Raw genomic sequence first — 17,734 nt, 5'->3', positions numbered from 1 at the left:
TGTCTTATGAGTGTTTATGTTTCGTTGCGCCTCGTTGCACACAGCGTACGCGCAATTTGCTGAAAAACTTGTTTTAAAATTTGAACTCCTGTAAAAAATTATAGTCAATTGTGATGATTTTAGATTTACTCATTTTCGCGTGTTAAATTTAGAATATTGTTTAAAAGTTTTGATATTTAGTTTTTAGCGATATTATAATGTGTAAACCAGACTACACGACATGTTTTTGCTGATTCATGCTTGTTCGGTATGAATCGTTATGTAAGTTAAACATTGTGTTAACATATGATGAATAACCGTCGGCTAATGTCGTTGAAACAAATGGTAAACCGAAACACTTGTATATGATTTATTACACAAACCTGAAAAACCGCTTCGACTGTATATGAGTATTGGTTAAACCAGACCGCAAAACAAAACCCAAGCTTAAAACACATTTTTAGTTATGTGTCACATTAACATGCTGTAAGATTATTTGTCGCTTTTTAATGTATGTAATGTTTGTATAAGAGACAGAGCAAAATTAGCGGGGGTAATGGAACAGCATTATATTTTTAAACTATGTGTCATAGTTACAAGTTACAGTTTTTAACAAGTTTTAAAGTTTAGTATCCAATGTTTGTGTAAGACATTCTGTTGTTTCTGCTGTGTTACATTATGTCTGGTATGTCTTATTGCAGTAATTGGTAATATTGGATCTAGCACATGTTTAAGTTATGTGTCATATTTATTAGTTATAATGTTTGACGAATTATATAGTATAGTAGGATGAGGGAAGATGGGACACCTTTAGCACAGAATATCTAAATATCCTGATTGTGTTTTAAACAATTAACAATGGCCTATGGGAGTCGTGAAGATACGGTTTCATAATTCTTTGAATTTTCTTTGTTTAGAAAATAGAATGAAAAGGTGTCCCATCTTCCCCCACCCTACTATATATATTTTAGTTATGTGTCACATTAACAAGTAACAGTGTTAACGCCCTTAAGAAGAAGTCAAATTGTGTCTAGAAAAAGCATAATAAAATTAGCTGTGCTGGTTATAAGACAGCATTATGGCAAGTTTCCTATGTCTTCCTTGCAATGCGGCCAGTGTTGGCTTTATACCTGTTCATTTAGAACAGAATAGAATTCGATCAAAATCGCTACACTTGTTTAATCACGAGGTTTATGAAACAGAACATCCATGTTATACCGACCGTCGTTTTCCGTGCACGCCAGGATAAAACAAGTTACATTCAATCTTTTTCTGACAACTTTGTAAACGTGAAAGTAGTGTATTTTATAAAGCAAATTTGCGCACCAATAAAATAAAAAGTAACAATGAAACAACAATTTTAATACTATACTTTGTTGTATACATACGCCTTATATAATATTCTAATAAACAACTCGTATAAATATGTGTTGCCGCGGTTATATAGAAGCAGCAAACTAAATGTTATTACCGGGTTTGAAAACCACATGTGTATTTTCAAATAAATATATACATAACGAAAACTAAAATAACACGGCCCCACTGTTATGCATGCGAACAATGTTGGTTTCTTAGCGGTTTAATTTATTTTAACAGCCAAGTTTATGACTACTCTATGAGGTGTAGGTTCTTGTATATAAGAAATGTGAGGGTCCTCGTATATAAAAGCTATATAATGTCCTTGTATATAGGGACTTGTATATTATTGTATGTAAGGACGTTTTATGCATTCTGGTGTATAAGGATTATGTATGTCCTTGTATTTGACCCAGGAGTCTAATCTTCACATTCCGTTTCGGAAACCGGATTCGGCGAGAGCAAGTTAGGCGTGGCTGCAATACTTTTTCCGTCGCTCTCGGTAGCAGAGTGAACTTCGTTATCTGCAGAGCAACATGCTTGCTCTGATGAAGGCAGTGTTTTACTGAGTTGCTGCTGTGAACTACTGGCGTTATCTTGAACCGGCGAAGTCGCAATTTTAGGGTCGCTTTCGACCTCTTGGGGAATGAAATCCTGCTGGCAATGTGTGGCCATATGCCGCTTCAGGTCGCAGTTCCTTCTGAACACTTTCCTATATAATAAAGCAAATTATAAAATGTGCAAATATATCATATGCGGCATTCGTAAACGAAATGGGGTTTTGAAAAAAGTTGCACTTATGGGACTGCAAAGGTAGAATATTTTCAAAGGCCAAGTATGTTCAGAGCGGATGCATGATCATCCTTAGTCGAAACTGGTGAATATAAAATGTCAGAAAAGCTTATATACTCTGTGTAAATAAACATGAGCGTCGATTTAATGAGTGGCGGCCGCTTTATCTGCTCTTTATGAACGTAACCATAGCTCGTCAGTTCGGCTTATCCAACTCATTTAAATATCAAAACGCTTATAAAAGCGCACATATAGCCTAAAGCCAGTGGCAAGGCCGATTGCTATCGCATAGGTACATCTGCGAACTGTTCGACGGTAAACATTCAATAATACCGGTAAGATTTCGGTCACATTATGCACAGTACGTTTAAGTAGCCGATTACATACCTACATTGAGTGCAGTTAAACGGCTTGATCGTCGTGTGGGTCATCGAATGCGTTTTCAGATTACTGCGTTGGTTGAAACTTCGGCCACATGTTGTACATTGAAAGGGTGACTCCTAATAAAACAAATTTAATTAAAATATTTAAATATACACTGTAAGGTGTTGTAACCACGTTTAACTCCTAATAAAACTTTTGTTAAATGTTTAAAATATTTAAAATAGTTTGTAAGATCTTGCAATCGTCAGTTTTTATATAACTTTCGGTAAAACTATTTGCAACATATTTTAAATAGACTGTAATATGATTTTGTCATAATTGCCCCATCCACAATCACAAATAAAACATTTGCACCATTTAAAATATTGAACATAAGTATTCAGTCGCATAAGTTCATATACAGTAGGGTTGGGGGGGATGGGACACCTTTTTATTTCATTTTTTCGTCCCATTTGGTAGTAAACAAAGAATTCTAAAACCGTCACCTCACGACTTCCATAGACCGTTGTTAATTGTTTAAAACACAATCAGGATATTTCGATATTACGAGCTAAAGTGTCCCATCTTCCCCCACAGTACTATATAGTACCGCCAACTGGGTATAATTTTAGGGTATAACGTTTACTTATGTTATAATGTACACCTGTTACCTTTAAATGCAGGGTCTTATGCACAGCTAGTGTCCTCGACTGGCAAAAACCTTTACCGCAGTGGCCGCAGCGAAACGGTTTCTCTTTGCTGTGAATATACCTGCAAAATAAACCGATTATTTACTAAGTTTTTTAAAGTTAAATATATGTAATAAATGTGAAATATAAAAAAAAATCACCCACAAAATAACTGCCAGAATATAGAAGACTGAAAGACTGTATACTGTTTTATGTATATGTACATAATGCAATGTCGCTATACGCGCCCAGTCAAAATGGCGCTTGGTGTACGCGTGATGACGACACAACAGCTGTAACATTTTCCGCCTTTTTCTATTCTTCTTGTAATTTGTAATTTTATATTTTGTATATATTCTTATATTTTTGCATTTAATAAGAAGTCTCCTACAGAAATGTAAATACTAGATTTTCGTATATTCGGTGAACAGAAATACTTTTTATACATTTATTGCAATCCCCAATTCAAAGCCATAAATAAATAATATATGTGAATTAATTAATTCAGTTATTTAAATGTATACTGGTAATAATTTAGTAAAAATATACCGCACGCCGGACTATATAGTAATATAAATAGGCTCCACAGTATAGCGTTTCTAGAAAATGTCGCGCGTGCTGTCGATAAATAGTAGGTGAGGGGAAGGTGGGACAGGTTTCTCTTTTCTCGTTCTCTTTGATAATTAACAAAAAAATGTTTACTTAAATATAAAATCCTTGCGACTATAAAAAAGCGTTGTTAATTGTTTAAACACGATTAAATAATATGTGATTAGGTGTCAACGCGGCATTCATCTCACCCCGCAGTACTATATGACTTCTGTATTCCTAATTACACGCGCGGCATGTTTTAAATTAGCATATATATGAGGTAAAGCGCATGTTGCGTTTATCACTGTATATGCTGTCTGTGTTTGGCAAACATTCAGCGAGTGCCAATACAGTGAATGAATGTAACTTACTTTATACTCGACCCGGACACAACACCTTATCATTTTATTTTCTCTCCCCATTTGGCAGAAAGCAAAGAAAATTAAAGGATTATAAAACTTCTATAGACCGCTGTTAATTGTTTAAAACATGATCCGGATATTGGGATATTATGTCCCAAACGTGTCCCGTCTTTCCCCACACCGGCACTATTATTCTTAGGCCTGTAATATTTTTTTTATAATATAGAATACGATTAAGCTGTGTACACATCTTTCCCAAGCAGACACAATAACTACTATAAACCAAACTGTTTTTAGTATTTGTTCACAAAAAAAACAATTTTAATCACGCCGTTAGTTGTTATGTTTTATATTATTTAATGACTTCTGCAATCAAAGATAGCAGAAACTCGTGACAGCAAAACGTTACCTCAGTATAGTGGTGTATTTGCGTGTAAGTTTATGAATCAAGACTACTAATATTGTTTCTTTCGTGTGTTAATTATAATTAAGTTTATATTAAAAACTCAAGATGCGACTAATGCGCATTTCATAGCACGAACAAAAAATAAGTCCTTATATGCTTGATGCAATTAATGCATTGTATATGACGTGCAAAATATACCATAGCGACTCCAGCATGTTGATATTGATTTTCTTTTTAATTGAAGTCATTATTTATAAAGCGCAACATAGAATACGAATTTTACTCACAAAAAAACATTATCAGTAATTTTCCAACTGTTCTAATCCGCGTACCATTTTTATTTTCTTACAACTTCGCGCCATTAAAATAAAAAAGCTATAGAACGCATGCCGAAAAATTCATAATTAAACCTTAATCAGTTGCCCGCTTAGAATTATGACATTCATGCACCGCAAATGTCACGCGTATGCATAAATTGCAGGCTAAATAGCTTATAACAATATCATTAGCTTTTTAACATGCATAGATGCGTTTCGGTGTGTCACTGCTATGATTGAATAATTTGCAGACAGGCAACATATTGCAAAATGTTGAGTTCCATAAGTTTACGAATGACAGTCTAATTGATTACAATCATAATATCAATCTTTAGAATTTTCCCCGAGGCCAAGTTTGGCATTGTAGAACATTTTATAATAAGTCTGTTTTATTTTTTATAATATAGTAGCGTGGGGTAAGATGGGGTATCGTTAGCACCTAAATCCTATTTTCTCTGATCGTTGTTTGAACAACTACCAACGATTTTTAGGGTGACGAGGCTACGGTTTTTATAATTGTGTATAAATATTTTTTAATTACTACCAAATGGGGCGAGATAAGAGAAGGTATACATGTCCCGTCTTATCCCACCCTGCAAATTCCAAATCCCGGGTGTTGATGTCAATTTCTATGCGTCGCTTTTTATAAATTGCACATCCATTAAACACCGAAAGACTTGTATATGTGTTAATTTACAAAAAGATATGTCCCATTTTGTAAATTGTGAAAATATAACATTTTGTAAATGGGGCAAACTGGTTTTTGATTAAGCAAAACTTATCCATTAATTATGTAATAAATATTTTATGAAAGGTCCATTGCCGCAATGTTGTTTAAACATTACTACACTTTGTAGTTTTATTTCAAAACTACATAGTTTATATTAGTGACAAAGAGCCCCGCCTTAGTCCGAAACACATACTTGGCAGTAACGATAAAAAACACTAAACATAAAAAATATTCTTGATTTTTTCTGTAAAAATAAGTTTTTGGTTAATACCTGTGGTCTCTGAGGTGGTCCTGCCTCCTGAATGCCTTGTTGCAAACCTCGCATGTGTAAGGACGTTCATCCGTGTGGGTTCTCTCATGAATCAGAAGGTTGTAAGATTTAGTGAACTCTCGGCCACAATACTTGCAAATATAGCGCTTCTTTGGACGAGAAGAACGACCTGCTGTTTTCACCGGTATTGTTGGCACAGGAATCGGTGCAATTGGTACCTGGACCGAGGCTCGAGGCTTGTGCTGTTCGGGTACAAAGTTAGCGTCCGATTTGTCAAGATGTTTTTCAAGCTGCGGTAATTTTGTAATTTGTTTTTGGTTGGGGAAAGCGGTAAAGAAGTGATCGCTGCGACGCTCTTGGTTTGTTTTGTTTGATTGTTCGTTTTTCAAGTAAGTTTCCATTAGACTCACGAACCTGTCTTCTCTCATGTTCGGAAAGTTTTCTGCGAGTTGTTCGTGTTGATAAGAGGTGCTGGGGAACATATACGATGACGATGGTACGTCTGAATATTGCACGGAACGTTTTCTTTGGCTCTCAAGCTTTTGGTTCACGTTGGGCAACGAAGCCGAGAAACGTGGCACAGAATCCGAGCACGAGACATCGCCCGCCTCGTCCCTGCGTAGCGGAAAGTCTGGGACCCGAGCGTCCGCCATTTTTACAGAGGCGCTCAGTTTGTTCATGGTGGTTACGAGCTCGCGTATTACACCGTTGTATGCGTTGCAGTACGCAGTTAGTTGGTTCATACTCATCAGTGGTGTATGCTGTGTAGGATCCGCGTGAGTGTCGAAATTCCACGGTTGTGCAAATGGATGAAACTGGTAGTTCTGTGTTGCGATACGGCTCGAGTCGAAAGGTAGCCAAGGATTAAAACCCGAATACATTGGCATTGGTATCGCCAGAGGGTTTGTCGTCGTATGTGTTCTCGGAACTGTTGTGGGACGAAAATAAGGCGATGCTCTTTGTACTTTCGGCCACGGCGGAGCGCTCAACGATTTGTAAAACTTCTGTTGCTGAAAGTCAAGCATTGGCGTTGTAGGTACGGACAATGAATTACACGGCACGGCTTGACATGCGTCTATGGTTTGCCGACGTGTCGGAAAAATCTTCGCCGATCTAAACGACTTTTTAATTTCTTGCTTCTGTTGACTTGGCGATTTAGATCTTCGGTGGGAAGCCGGCGAACTAAGTTTCATCTCGTAACGAACATCTTCTGTCTTCTCCGGTACTTTGTGGTCCTCCCAGGCAGAACTTGGCGGGCCGCTGCCGTTGCCCGACTCTTCACTTATCTCTCTCCTCAACTTGTTGCCTTCGACTTCGCTCTTCCTTATTGTTAGGTCCATCTTTGCTTCACTGTCGCTGCTATTCGATTCATCTAAGTCAATCCAAGGTCTCGTATACTCGTCCAGTGCTACATGCCCATGCGCCTTAATGGCCACTGTTTCACCGATAGCTCGATTGCTGAATAACATTCGCATTTGGTGTAACTGGCTTAATAATCCCTTGCAAAACCGCAGAAGCCAAATAGGAGTGTTGTCTTGTAGTGCAGTAGCCGTCTACAGGCTTAATATTGCGACAGGTTGCGCCTTTTGGTTCACCTTCACGCCTTTTTTCGCCCTTTTTCTCGCGGGCCACCTAAACTTAAAGTGCTTACCGGTAGCGCTTCTCTCGGACGCGCAGATATTTCACCTTATGCCTTGACATTCAAGTTACAACGCCCTTTGAAATTCCGTCAGCCGTGTATACTTAAACCGCCCTGTGGTTAATTTCTTAGCGTGAGACATTAAACTCTTAATTTCTCACGAAAGCTTAATCCGCGAATGTGAATTTAAATACAACGAAAAATAATATTGCAGATGCTTATGCCTCTATTTATATACCTGTGCAAAAAAAAAACTTTTATTACAAAATATAATACACTGTATAAAAGTTCCGTTTATCGCTATACCTTCGTCTTCTGCGACACAACTACTGGTGGTCAAAGCTAAACTGATACTGGAGGTTTCGTATTCCGTAGATGTTGACGACCTCGGTCCTCGTATACGAGAAACGCTCAACACGAGGACATATATGGTTGCGATTGGACTTCACGAATCCGGCTTGTTTTGAACAAGAGGCGTATTTACTAGCATCCTATTTGTCGTCCACACGAAATGCGGCTGGCAACCGACGATGCCAAACACGGAATTGAGATTAAGTCACTGCTAACAATTTGCCGGAAGGTCGTCGGAGTCCAAGACGCCTTCGCCCGCCACTGATAATAGCAGCACGAAGAGGCAGGGCCCGGAGAATCTCGCCCAGTCCTCGGTCACGTCGAACCCACATGATTTCGATTAATACCGAATGCGTGCCGCCCACCGTCGCCGTCGATTTAAGCAAACATCACGCAGTCGCAACAATAAGCTGCAGTATATGACCCTATAATGGTGTGGGCGTCATCCCATGAAAATTGCAGTCATCCTCAGTGCGGTGTGTGCATCGTGCGACCAAGCATCCAACAACGCCCGTTACGACGGAATAGCAAATATACATGTGTGCAAGACACGCCGTGTAATGTTGTATGTCTGCATGCGAAAGGTTCAGACGTGTGGACATATAAATTTAAATCAAAACAACTGAATTGGGGCGTTGGTTGTGGATTTTTAATGCAAACTTAAGGCTTATCACGTGGCTAATCACCTTTGCGTTGCGATCGGTTTCGAAATGTAGCGGAGGCGGGACGAAAGTTGTGCGACAGCCAACCACTTCTCAGTCTCGGCAAATGAGGTTGATTGACAGCTAGGTAAGGGTAAAACACGTAACCTTGATCGGTAGCGATGGGTTCGATTCGGCATCAAGATATATTGAAGTGACATTCGCAATTGGCACTCACGGAGGTTAAGTGTAAAAATGCGGCGATCGGGAGACGGTTCGAGAGTCTAGTTTGCGGTGGAGGGTAGGCCATAATCGCAACAGTTCTGTCGGCGTGTCGTATTAAATTGCGAAAACACTACCAATTGTGAACAGCGGGCGCTAGTCCAAATGCGCACTTACGCGATTTGCAGCGGTACCTCGGCCCAATAGCAATGCGTCTAAGCGCAGTTGGTTGCAACTCAAGAAGAGCATGTGATGAAATCAGACACTTCGATCTATAAGAAGCGACGTTCATCTGCGACATATGTAATCTCAAAAGCTTCTTACGTTCACCGCGTGGGTATCGAATTCGGTAGCAATTCGTGTATTGCTACTTTACCGTATTGGATTCCGCCCGCAGTATACGCTTCTGCTCCAGCAAGGGTTTATCATCCTTAAATTGACCTAAACCTCCGCTGCTCCGGACTCGCCAGTCATGCCACAATTTGCATTATCATTAATTATTTATATTGATATCACTTCTGCCTTTACAACCAGACTAACGCGCAGACCGAAGCTGTAAAACGAAAGCATCAGTCATGGCTGTTAGCGTCAAATGTTAAACTACTTTCAACATCAAGGGCCATCATTTACATTCCCCCACAGCTATATCATTGTCTCCCGTCCAACATTGTGACCGGTCGCTTTCGCCTCGAGAATGATGGTGTTATATTATTACGCTGCTCGTAGGCTCGACTAAAATAGGAGAGAACGCGAAGAAAGTCTTGAAACAGAACCCTTGAAATTATGTAGACAATGTTTTTATTTCACGGTATGTTGACAGCGACTCTGGTTCGACGTAGCTCTGCCCAGCTTAATTCGTCTGCTCTTTTCCGCCATCTAGGGGCAATAATATTTTAATATTATGATGTATTGTTTTCATACTGATAGAAATATCATATATAAACAAATAAAGTATACGACATTTTTGGGGGGAAGTAATATAAAAATATGTGACGATAATTTTCACAAATATCTTCTTTTATTAGCAATTGGTCTTTAATAAATAAAATCATAAAATATTCGTATTAAGACGTTTTGTTAGCTTATTTAAAACAATAATTAATGCCATAGCTTCCGATTGTATATCTCCGAATTTAAAACAAAAAGGAAAATAAATGTTTCGATTTGTCGTTCTTTTAAAAGACTTTTTAAAAATAATTTTATAAAGAAATAGAAAAAATATGAAATTAAACAATATACGGATTTGTAATTCACTATAGTCCCGCTTCTACCGCAAGTGTGAATGTTTTGAACTGTTGAATTTATTGAGAAACGGGAGACGCAATAAACAAAATGCCGCGATAATGTTTCCCCCACAATCGTGTTCATTTACACAGCAACGTTTCAAGGGTCGCATCTTAGTGATCGTATCTCGCACACGGATCCGTGTTTTGCACAAGCAGCTTGGAATTTGTTTTACGTTTGCGAAACACGATATTGGACAATATTAGCAAAATGTTTAGTTTTCTGTATATGATCTCTATTACACAAAGCACGTTTCAGTTAATAGATCGATGCTGTAAAGCGTCCAGCGGTCTCCTGGTATCCTGAAATAAAGAGTGGTGTTGTTTAAATCACGATTTCCAGCAGTTCTACATTGCTACCTAATTTATGTTTGTTTAGGGGCGAAACATATCACAAGGCGAAGTTTACCTAAAAAGGCAACTTGAATTTCTTGTTACCTATTTTTGTGTTATTTACATATTTCACATTTGTTAAACTGTATCCCACAATAGGTAAGGGTAAGATAGTACATGTTTTTATTCCCTTTACCACCCTAACTGGTAAGAAACAACAAAAAAATTACAAACTATAGAACTTTTTCTCACGACTCTAAAACACCTTTGTTAATTGTTAAAAACACGATCAGAAAATATTGTATATAGTTTTGTAACGATATTCCATCTTACCCAAAAGTACTATACTTTATAAACATTTCCTAATATGTGTATTTCTAATATAACGCTTACTTTAAACACAGCCTGTAGTTCCATGGTTTGGTCGTTCACATGAGGATGGAAGTCCACATCATACCCGCCCTCCTGGCAAACGTCTTCCAAAGTCTTCACGTTGTTTTGTGTCAACCGAAGATATCTACAGTTCAACAACTCCCATGCTCGATCCGATGTAAAAGACTGAGTTCTGGTAATTGTTTACATAGTTAAAGTTTTTTGTACTGGTTAAGCATTGGGGAAATACCAGAGCCAAAGGAGACGCCATTTTACTTGAACTGAGAACCTAACGTTTCATGGCACATAGTATACTGCGGTAGGGTAATATAGATACCGTTAACATAAAGTCCCACATTTTTTATTATGTTTTTAACAATTAAGAACGCTGTACAATAGTCGGGAGTATACGGTTAACAGATAATTGTTCTTTGTATACTACCAAATGGAACGGTAAATGAGAGTGGAAACATGTGTCATCTAACCCCAACCTACTATACCTGTTAAAACGTTGGAAAACAACAGTGTACCACTGCGTAAAGAGTTACAACGTAGGTATTTACACTGTAAATACAACATTATGCGTATTGCGTGGTGTTCTTTTTAGACGTATTCCGTTTTTGTTTTGTAAATCCATCAAAATAAAACAACCCATTGCTTTATAGGTTTGGGCCTATACAACTTGTGTTCACTAACATACCTTCTTATACTTGTTATAATTTACATCTCATTACAGGTAACCTTCTGCTCTAACCTGAAGGCCGTATCTTTACGAATGCGGGCAGCAAAATCCATCGCTTCACGTAATGTGAAGGTCGAGTGATGACGTCGACCAGGCAGCCGGACTGCTTTGAGTCTAGCATTCAGAGCTCTATTGTGATGAAATTTACGCCAACGATGCATTTCCTCTTCAAGACCAGAGGCATGCTGACCAAAAAGTAATTAAAATTACTCATACATCGCCTAAGTGTTCATATTCCTGTCTTTTCACTAATACACTGTTGCCAGCATTGAAAACAAGAGTAGAAAATTTTGTTAGAAATCGACCATATCACGACCAATAATAAAAATATACTAATTGTTTACTATTTGTAGTTTTTTTATATGTTTTATGGCTTTACTTGTAATAAAATTCCTAAATCTAAACCTGATTTGGTGCCCATGTAGTTAAACCATTCTTGTGCAAAGAAATATAGTAAGGATCTGGACCTATGAAAACGTAACAGACGAAAATCAGATCCAACCAATTGTTTCTGTGTAGTATTTGATATTTCTTTTGCAGAGACTAAAGATGGCATTTAGGCGAAATATATATTTCTTATACAACATTTAGTTAGACCAGATTTGTGTCTGTTACATTTTCGAAACACCAGATCGTTTTTGGATATTCAGCAACATAATTAATAACTCTATTTAAATTAAGGGTTTACGTTCAGATGGTTCCTTTGCTGGGGAGTGGCGAAACTTGCAGCGTTGTGGGAAAAACCAATAGAAGATTTCCGATTCAACTTCGCCACTAGCGGCATATTGCTGGTAAATGTAAATAGTTTTTTTTACCCGTAAGCGTGTTTTAACTACAATTTTGGTCGCTATATTTTGTCTTTTGAGTTTAAATATTTTCTAAATATTTAATGCATTTACAAAGTGGGGGTTTTATAAAATAAGACATGTCCTAACGTAACATCAAACTTATTCAAATTAATCATATAAACATTAAGAAACGGAACTTAGAATAAACGAGAGTCGTTCAATTTCAAACAAGCTATAACTAAAAAATGGTGGAGTAAACTTGAGTATCCGCTAAAAATTAGAAACCAGACTCATTCGTAGAAATGCCGTAAAAGACGTTCAACAAAATGCAGGCACACAATCAAGTTTACTGGTAAAGCATGGCTATATTCCAGCCAACGTGTTGTATACACAACCCAGAGGTAATGGGTTTAAGGCTCGTCGCGACTGTCGTTTTTCGGCCACACGAGGATAAAGCAAATTGCACTTATTTATTCGGAAAGTTAAACAGATAACAAAAAAATAAAGGAAAAACTAATCATAGTTTAAATAGAGCTAAACAAATATTTTACATAAAAACTGCAAAACATGATTAAATCTCAAAATGTACAGTCCAGGACGTTTTAATCAAATGATAAAATGTGATACAGTTGCACTCTTCCATTTTGAACTCTGATTAAATTTTCGTTTTTTTCGTTAATAACAGTCCAACTCTTACTAGTAATCAAGAGCAGACGGCGCTTTGCCGATTTTATTCACCCCATCCTCGGTTGACCCTCTTGTGCTGTTAAGTGAGCGATCCATTATTTGTTCGTTGCTAAATGTAGATGATTGTCTTCCAGGGGAATCCAGCAATTTGCGAGATTTCGTAAAATCCTTTCCTGGAAATGGGTGCATTTTAATATTAAAGAAACTTACACTAACAGAGAAAAATAAAAATGTATCTAGATAAAGATGCTGAATCTACATTTAAAGGTACTGCCAAACCTAAAATACGAAACAACTTAAGGTACCGCCGAACTTAAAATACGAAACAAAAAATAGCGTAAAAAGTGTTTCTCAATACACAAGTTTTGATTTTTCGTTAATCTGTCCCTTTAACTTTAATCTAACTTGCCCATTCTTTTGGTACCCGAGTAAGATATAGATTATTACTGGTAAAACTTCCAAACCAATACAGTAAAATAGAAAAAAATATTGATCCCTTTGTGTCATGTCATTTCTACGATCGTTCAAATATAGCTGACATGTTTTTCAACCAATAAGAGAGAAGAAATACTAAATCATATTTTAAAGCCTGCTGTTTACTATAATATATATGTATATGTACTCTGTATAAATGTAGGCCTAGATAAAACCTTCCGTTGGTCGATCGGCTGGTCCATCCACTTCGCTTTGGTCGAAACGAACTTTTTTCTTGTCAGCAGATTTTCGGCTCCCGGTCTCAGATTTGGCGGCCGACATGCGGCGCTGTTGACTGCTGTTTTCATTCAACGATTTGTTCTATATCAAAAAAACAAAGCTAAAACAATAAATAAAGAAAAAAAAACAAACAAAGTTGTATTAAACAGGAAGGCACCATGCGCGAAATGATTACGATTGTAACCCCTAAACAGCAGAGGGTGGGGGAAGAAGGGACACCTTTTAATTCTATTTTCTCGTCCCATTTGGTAGTAAACAAAGAAAATTCAAAGAATAATAAAACCATGTGCTCACGACTCCCATGGACCGTTGTTAATTGTTTAAAACACGATCAGAATATTTGAATATTATGTGCTAAAGATGTCCCATTTTTTACTCATCCTACTATACGCAATGTTAGTAAATCGTGTTATAACATTAAACTGTCACGTGGCAGCAAAGATAAAATAACATTTACGTTAGATGTTTTAACTATGCGCAGTAATATATATACGTTCTTTCTCTACAGCACCACCTACCGACGAGTTTGGTTCGAAAGTTTCCGACCTAAATTTCCGACCAGAAATGCTCCGGTTTTGAACATTATCTGTAAATTCGTGAAATTTAAATCAAATATTGGTAAGCACAAGCATGAAGGTTTTAATTTAGTTTCTTTTTCATGACATATAAGATTTATACCGTTAGGGCATAAACATCCTATATTTCCTACCCAATATATTATTTTTTAATACTTAACGACATTATTTTAAAGTCGTGAACTGGATACCGTTAGGACATAATGTCCAATATCTCCTACCCTGTTTTTAACAAATATTAACATTATTTTACGGTCGTAAAGATATGGTTATATAATTCTGTATAAATACTCTTTAATTCAACTTTTACCGTTGATTGAATCTCTTCTATAAAGAGGCGATTCGCTAGAGTTCAGGTAAGTAAGAGAAGCTCTAGTTCGGCGTTCAATTCTTTCTGATGCCTGCAACCATTTAAGAATTAATAAATGTAATTTATTCGTCTTCACACGGTGGGGCAATGGCGGTCGTTATAACACGGGTACTCTGTTTCATACACATCCTACTCGTTTAAAAGTTACCAGTACGTATGGGGGCCCAACCTGGTCAAAATACAACACGAACAAATCGCATTTAATGTAATAAGTTGTATTATTTTTAAATCTTAGTCTCACAAAAATATATTTTTACGTTACAACTTGAATTAATTTTACGCTACGACTTGAATTAATTTTACCTTATACGACTTGACTTATTTTTACGCTACGACTTGAATTATTTTTACGTTACGACTTGAATTAATTTTACGCTACGACTTGAATTAATTTTACGCTACGACTTGAATTATTTTTACGCTACGACCTGAATTATTTTTACGTTACGAATTGAATTAATTTTAGGCTAGGACTTAAACTATTTTTACTTTACGACTTGAATTAATTTTACGCAACGACTTGAATTAATTTTACGTTGCGACTTGAATTATTTTTACGTTACGACTTGAATTAATTTTACGTTACGACTTAAATTAATTTTATATCGGGTAAAATCACTCATGCGTTAAAAAACTCCATTGTCTCGTATCAATGACGTCATATTCGCCGCTATTACGGATCACAATGAATACAATTTTATCATATCTGATTCTGGATGCTGTTCATTTGTCTAAAAATATTGCATTTTTTCAGGAACCAATTAAGCACTTTTGCGCCTAAAAATGGTTTTCTGCTTACGTTATATGTTAGCACAATAATAAACCTTTCATAAATAATCAACTTTTATTAAACATTCGACCGATAAAAGAATAAAAAAACAGAAACTATCAAGTATACCAACCAAAAACAAGACGGAACATGTTTAAACTATAAAAATACAAACAAAAATGCATAACATTAAAATATGGTGCATAACATATATAGCTAGCTGCAGTTTTGCTTGCAAATTGCGTGATTTTACTTTTTATCTCTTTAACTTAGCAAGTATTCCTGGCAACGAAACATATACGGTAGGCCACATCTTTGTAAAAATTTACCTAATATCGAAGTAACATTGAGAAAACAATACTCAGCCACTATATTTTGTCCTCTCCTTGATTTAAAAACAACTGTAGTTTTTTTTAGTTTACGCTCGGAGTTTTGAAACACATGAGCGATTTTACCGGATATAAAATTAATTCAAGTCGTAACGTAAAATTAATTCAGGTCGTAGCGTAAAATTAATTCAGGTCGTAGCGTAAAAATAATTCAAGTAGTAGCGTAAAATTAATTCAAGCACGGCCTACTAGAGATATCTCTAGTATAGGCCGTGATTCAAGTTGTAACGTAAAAGTAATTCAAGTTGTAACGTAAAATTAATTCAAGTTGTAACGTAAAAGTAATTCAAGTCGTAACGTAAAACTAATTCAAGTTGTAACGTAAAAGTAATTCAAGTCGTAACGTAAAAATAATTTAAGTCGTAGCGTAAAATTAATTCAAGTTGTAACGTAAAATTAATTCAGGTCGTTGCGTAAAATTAATTCAAGCACGGCCTACTAGAGATATCTCTAGTAGGCCGTGATTCAAGTTGTAACGTAAAAGTAATTCAAGTCGTAGCGTAAAAGTAATTCAAGTCGTAACGTAAAATTAATTCAAGTTGTAACGTAAAAATAATTCAAGTCGTAGCGTAAAATTAATTCAAGTAGTAACGTTAAATTAATTCAAGTCGTAACGTAAAATTAATTCAAGTTGTAACATAAAATTAATTCAAGTCGTAACGTTAAATTAATTTAATTCGTAACGTAAAAATAATTCAAGTCGTAACATAAAATTAATTTAAGTTGTAGCGTAAAAATAATTCAAGTTGTAGGTTAAAATTACTTTTTTGTGAGACTAAGATCTAAAAATAATACAACTTGTGATATAAAAATAATACAACTTAATGTAAAAAATGCCATAATTCGTGTTGTATTTTGACCAGGTTGGGCCCCCATAAGTACGCATGTAACTTTATGGCTAAATAATTTGGAGAAATATTTTGTTATTTAGTAATGTATCACTGATAATTTAAACAGCATTTTTAACACGTGTGGTGTAGTCTAGTGCCTGGGTAAATTCAAACCTTTGAAATACGGTTGTAGCGATTCTGTAACATGATTTCTTCTTTAGCATGCGCCGCATTTTCGCAGCGTTTTTCATCTTCGATTCCTTTTTTAATCTGAAAACAGAAATCTTACTTTTTGTTGCAAAATAAACGAATAATGGTACTTACCACGTTAAGATCTTTAATTACTTTTTGATTCTGTACGCTCAGTTGGTTAGCTGTAAAAATGTTCCTCTGCTCCGGGTTAAGAGAGGCCCAAGAAAGAGACTGTTTGCGCTTGCTCACAGCGCGATTGGTTTCCATATTTTAATAAAATTTAAACACCATGTTCAGTTTAAAATTAAAAATGATGAATTTTGGGTATTAAATACACATAATTATTACCGCATAATGGGATTTTCATTTGGGGATTTCCCTACCTATATAGTTATCAATCACTTTTGAATGGGAATTGACATATACTGGCGTAACACGATTTAAATTGCTTTTGGACGTGTTATTTAAATATGCGGATGAGTAAATATTATGTAAGGTTTACACGACTGTTAATTCATTTAGTCAAATTCTCGTCTACTGTATTTAATACACGTAAAGACTACGAGGGACGCTTACTTTGCGAGCAATATTTCAAAGGCCGAACGTGGCTTTACGCTGGGTACTTTTAACTAACTGGAATGCAGAAGAGGCAACCTGCTAGAATTTTCTAACAGCATCCGTCTCTATGAATTTCCGTAAAAACCTTGCGCTGTCCGCGTGTAGTTTTTCGCGCGCATTTTAGAGACACGATTATATTTACATTTAAATATATAAAAGCGCCTTTTCGAGATATAGATATAAAAGTGCTTCTTCTGCTCCAATATTTGGATATACACGTGTAGATATTTCGCGCGCATTTCAGAGGGACCCCGATATTTGGATTTGGATATACACGTGCTTCCCTTCTGGATACACGTGTAGATATTTCGCGCGCATTTCAGAGGGACCCCGATATTTGGATACACGTGCTTCTGGTTCACA

General features: G+C 36.4%; 2 protein-coding genes and 1 long non-coding RNA gene across 5 annotated transcripts; 1 reads left to right on the top strand and 2 right to left on the bottom strand.

The window, feature by feature from the left end:
- Positions 1–1,171: 1,171 nt before the first annotated feature.
- On the bottom strand, positions 1,172–7,543 carry LOC149740784 (uncharacterized). 2 transcript variants are annotated; one of them, XM_089872719.1, is made up of 4 exons: positions 5,857–7,542; positions 3,162–3,261; positions 2,515–2,627; positions 1,172–2,047 (listed from the first exon to the last, which is right to left on the bottom strand). In XM_089872719.1, the coding sequence occupies exons 1-4, from the start codon at positions 7,329–7,331 to the stop codon at positions 1,756–1,758; spliced, it is 1,980 nt and encodes a 659-aa protein (XP_089728845.1). In that variant the 5' UTR covers positions 7,332–7,542; the 3' UTR covers positions 1,172–1,755. The 2 variants fall into 2 exon arrangements, with proteins under 2 accessions (XP_089728845.1, XP_089728846.1); XM_089872720.1 differs by having other exon boundaries at positions 1,867–2,047; positions 2,519–2,627; positions 5,857–7,543.
- A 1,624-nt stretch (positions 7,544–9,167) lies between these two features.
- On the bottom strand, positions 9,168–17,632 carry LOC149740782 (uncharacterized). Of its 2 annotated transcripts, XM_089872736.1 has the most exons (10): positions 16,886–17,632; positions 16,736–16,831; positions 14,514–14,604; positions 14,147–14,214; positions 13,565–13,709; positions 12,925–13,087; positions 12,128–12,227; positions 11,452–11,624; positions 10,719–10,890; positions 9,168–10,295 (listed from the first exon to the last, which is right to left on the bottom strand). In XM_089872736.1, exons 1-10 carry the CDS (start codon positions 17,018–17,020, stop codon positions 10,248–10,250), a joined length of 1,191 nt encoding a protein of 396 aa, XP_089728862.1. In that variant the 5' UTR covers positions 17,021–17,632; the 3' UTR covers positions 9,168–10,247. The 2 variants fall into 2 exon arrangements, with proteins under 2 accessions (XP_089728862.1, XP_089728863.1); XM_089872737.1 differs by lacking the exon at positions 9,168–10,295 and having other exon boundaries at positions 10,753–10,890; positions 11,398–11,624.
- Positions 10,768–11,848, top strand: LOC149740783 (uncharacterized). Its single transcript, XR_016384434.1, has 2 exons — positions 10,768–10,893; positions 11,434–11,848. It is a non-coding gene; the product is annotated as an uncharacterized LOC149740783 (long non-coding RNA).
- Positions 17,633–17,734: the final 102 nt, after the last annotated feature.

The sequence above is a fragment of the Ciona robusta genome, chromosome 2, assembly GCF_009617815.1.
Source record: "Ciona robusta chromosome 2, ASM961781v2".
NCBI classification, from domain to species: domain Eukaryota; kingdom Metazoa; phylum Chordata; class Ascidiacea; order Phlebobranchia; family Cionidae; genus Ciona; species Ciona robusta.
Note: the sequence above shows the minus strand (reverse complement) of the source record. Positions and strands in the feature narration are given on the sequence as shown.

Bases quoted from the DNA above. Each gene is read 5' to 3' on its own strand.
- LOC149740784 (XM_089872719.1), bottom strand. From the start codon at position 7,331: ATGCGAATGTTATTCAGCAATCGAGCTATCGGTGAAACAGTGGCCATT. The intron at 3,262-5,856 runs GTATTAACCAAA...TTTATTTTGCAG, and splicing joins GACCACCTCAGAGACCACAG to GTATATTCACAGCAAAGAGA. The intron at 2,048-2,514 runs GTATGTAATCGG...TTTATTATATAG, and splicing joins TTTAACTGCACTCAATGTAG to GAAAGTGTTCAGAAGGAACT.
- LOC149740782 (XM_089872736.1), bottom strand. From the start codon at position 17,020: ATGGAAACCAATCGCGCTGTGAGCAAGCGCAAACAGTCTCTTTCTTGG. The intron at 13,710-14,146 runs GTAGGTGGTGCT...TTTTTGATATAG, and splicing joins CTTTCGAACCAAACTCGTCG to AACAAATCGTTGAATGAAAA. The intron at 10,891-11,451 runs GTTAGAGCAGAA...AACAATTACCAG, and splicing joins CGTAAAGATACGGCCTTCAG to AACTCAGTCTTTTACATCGG.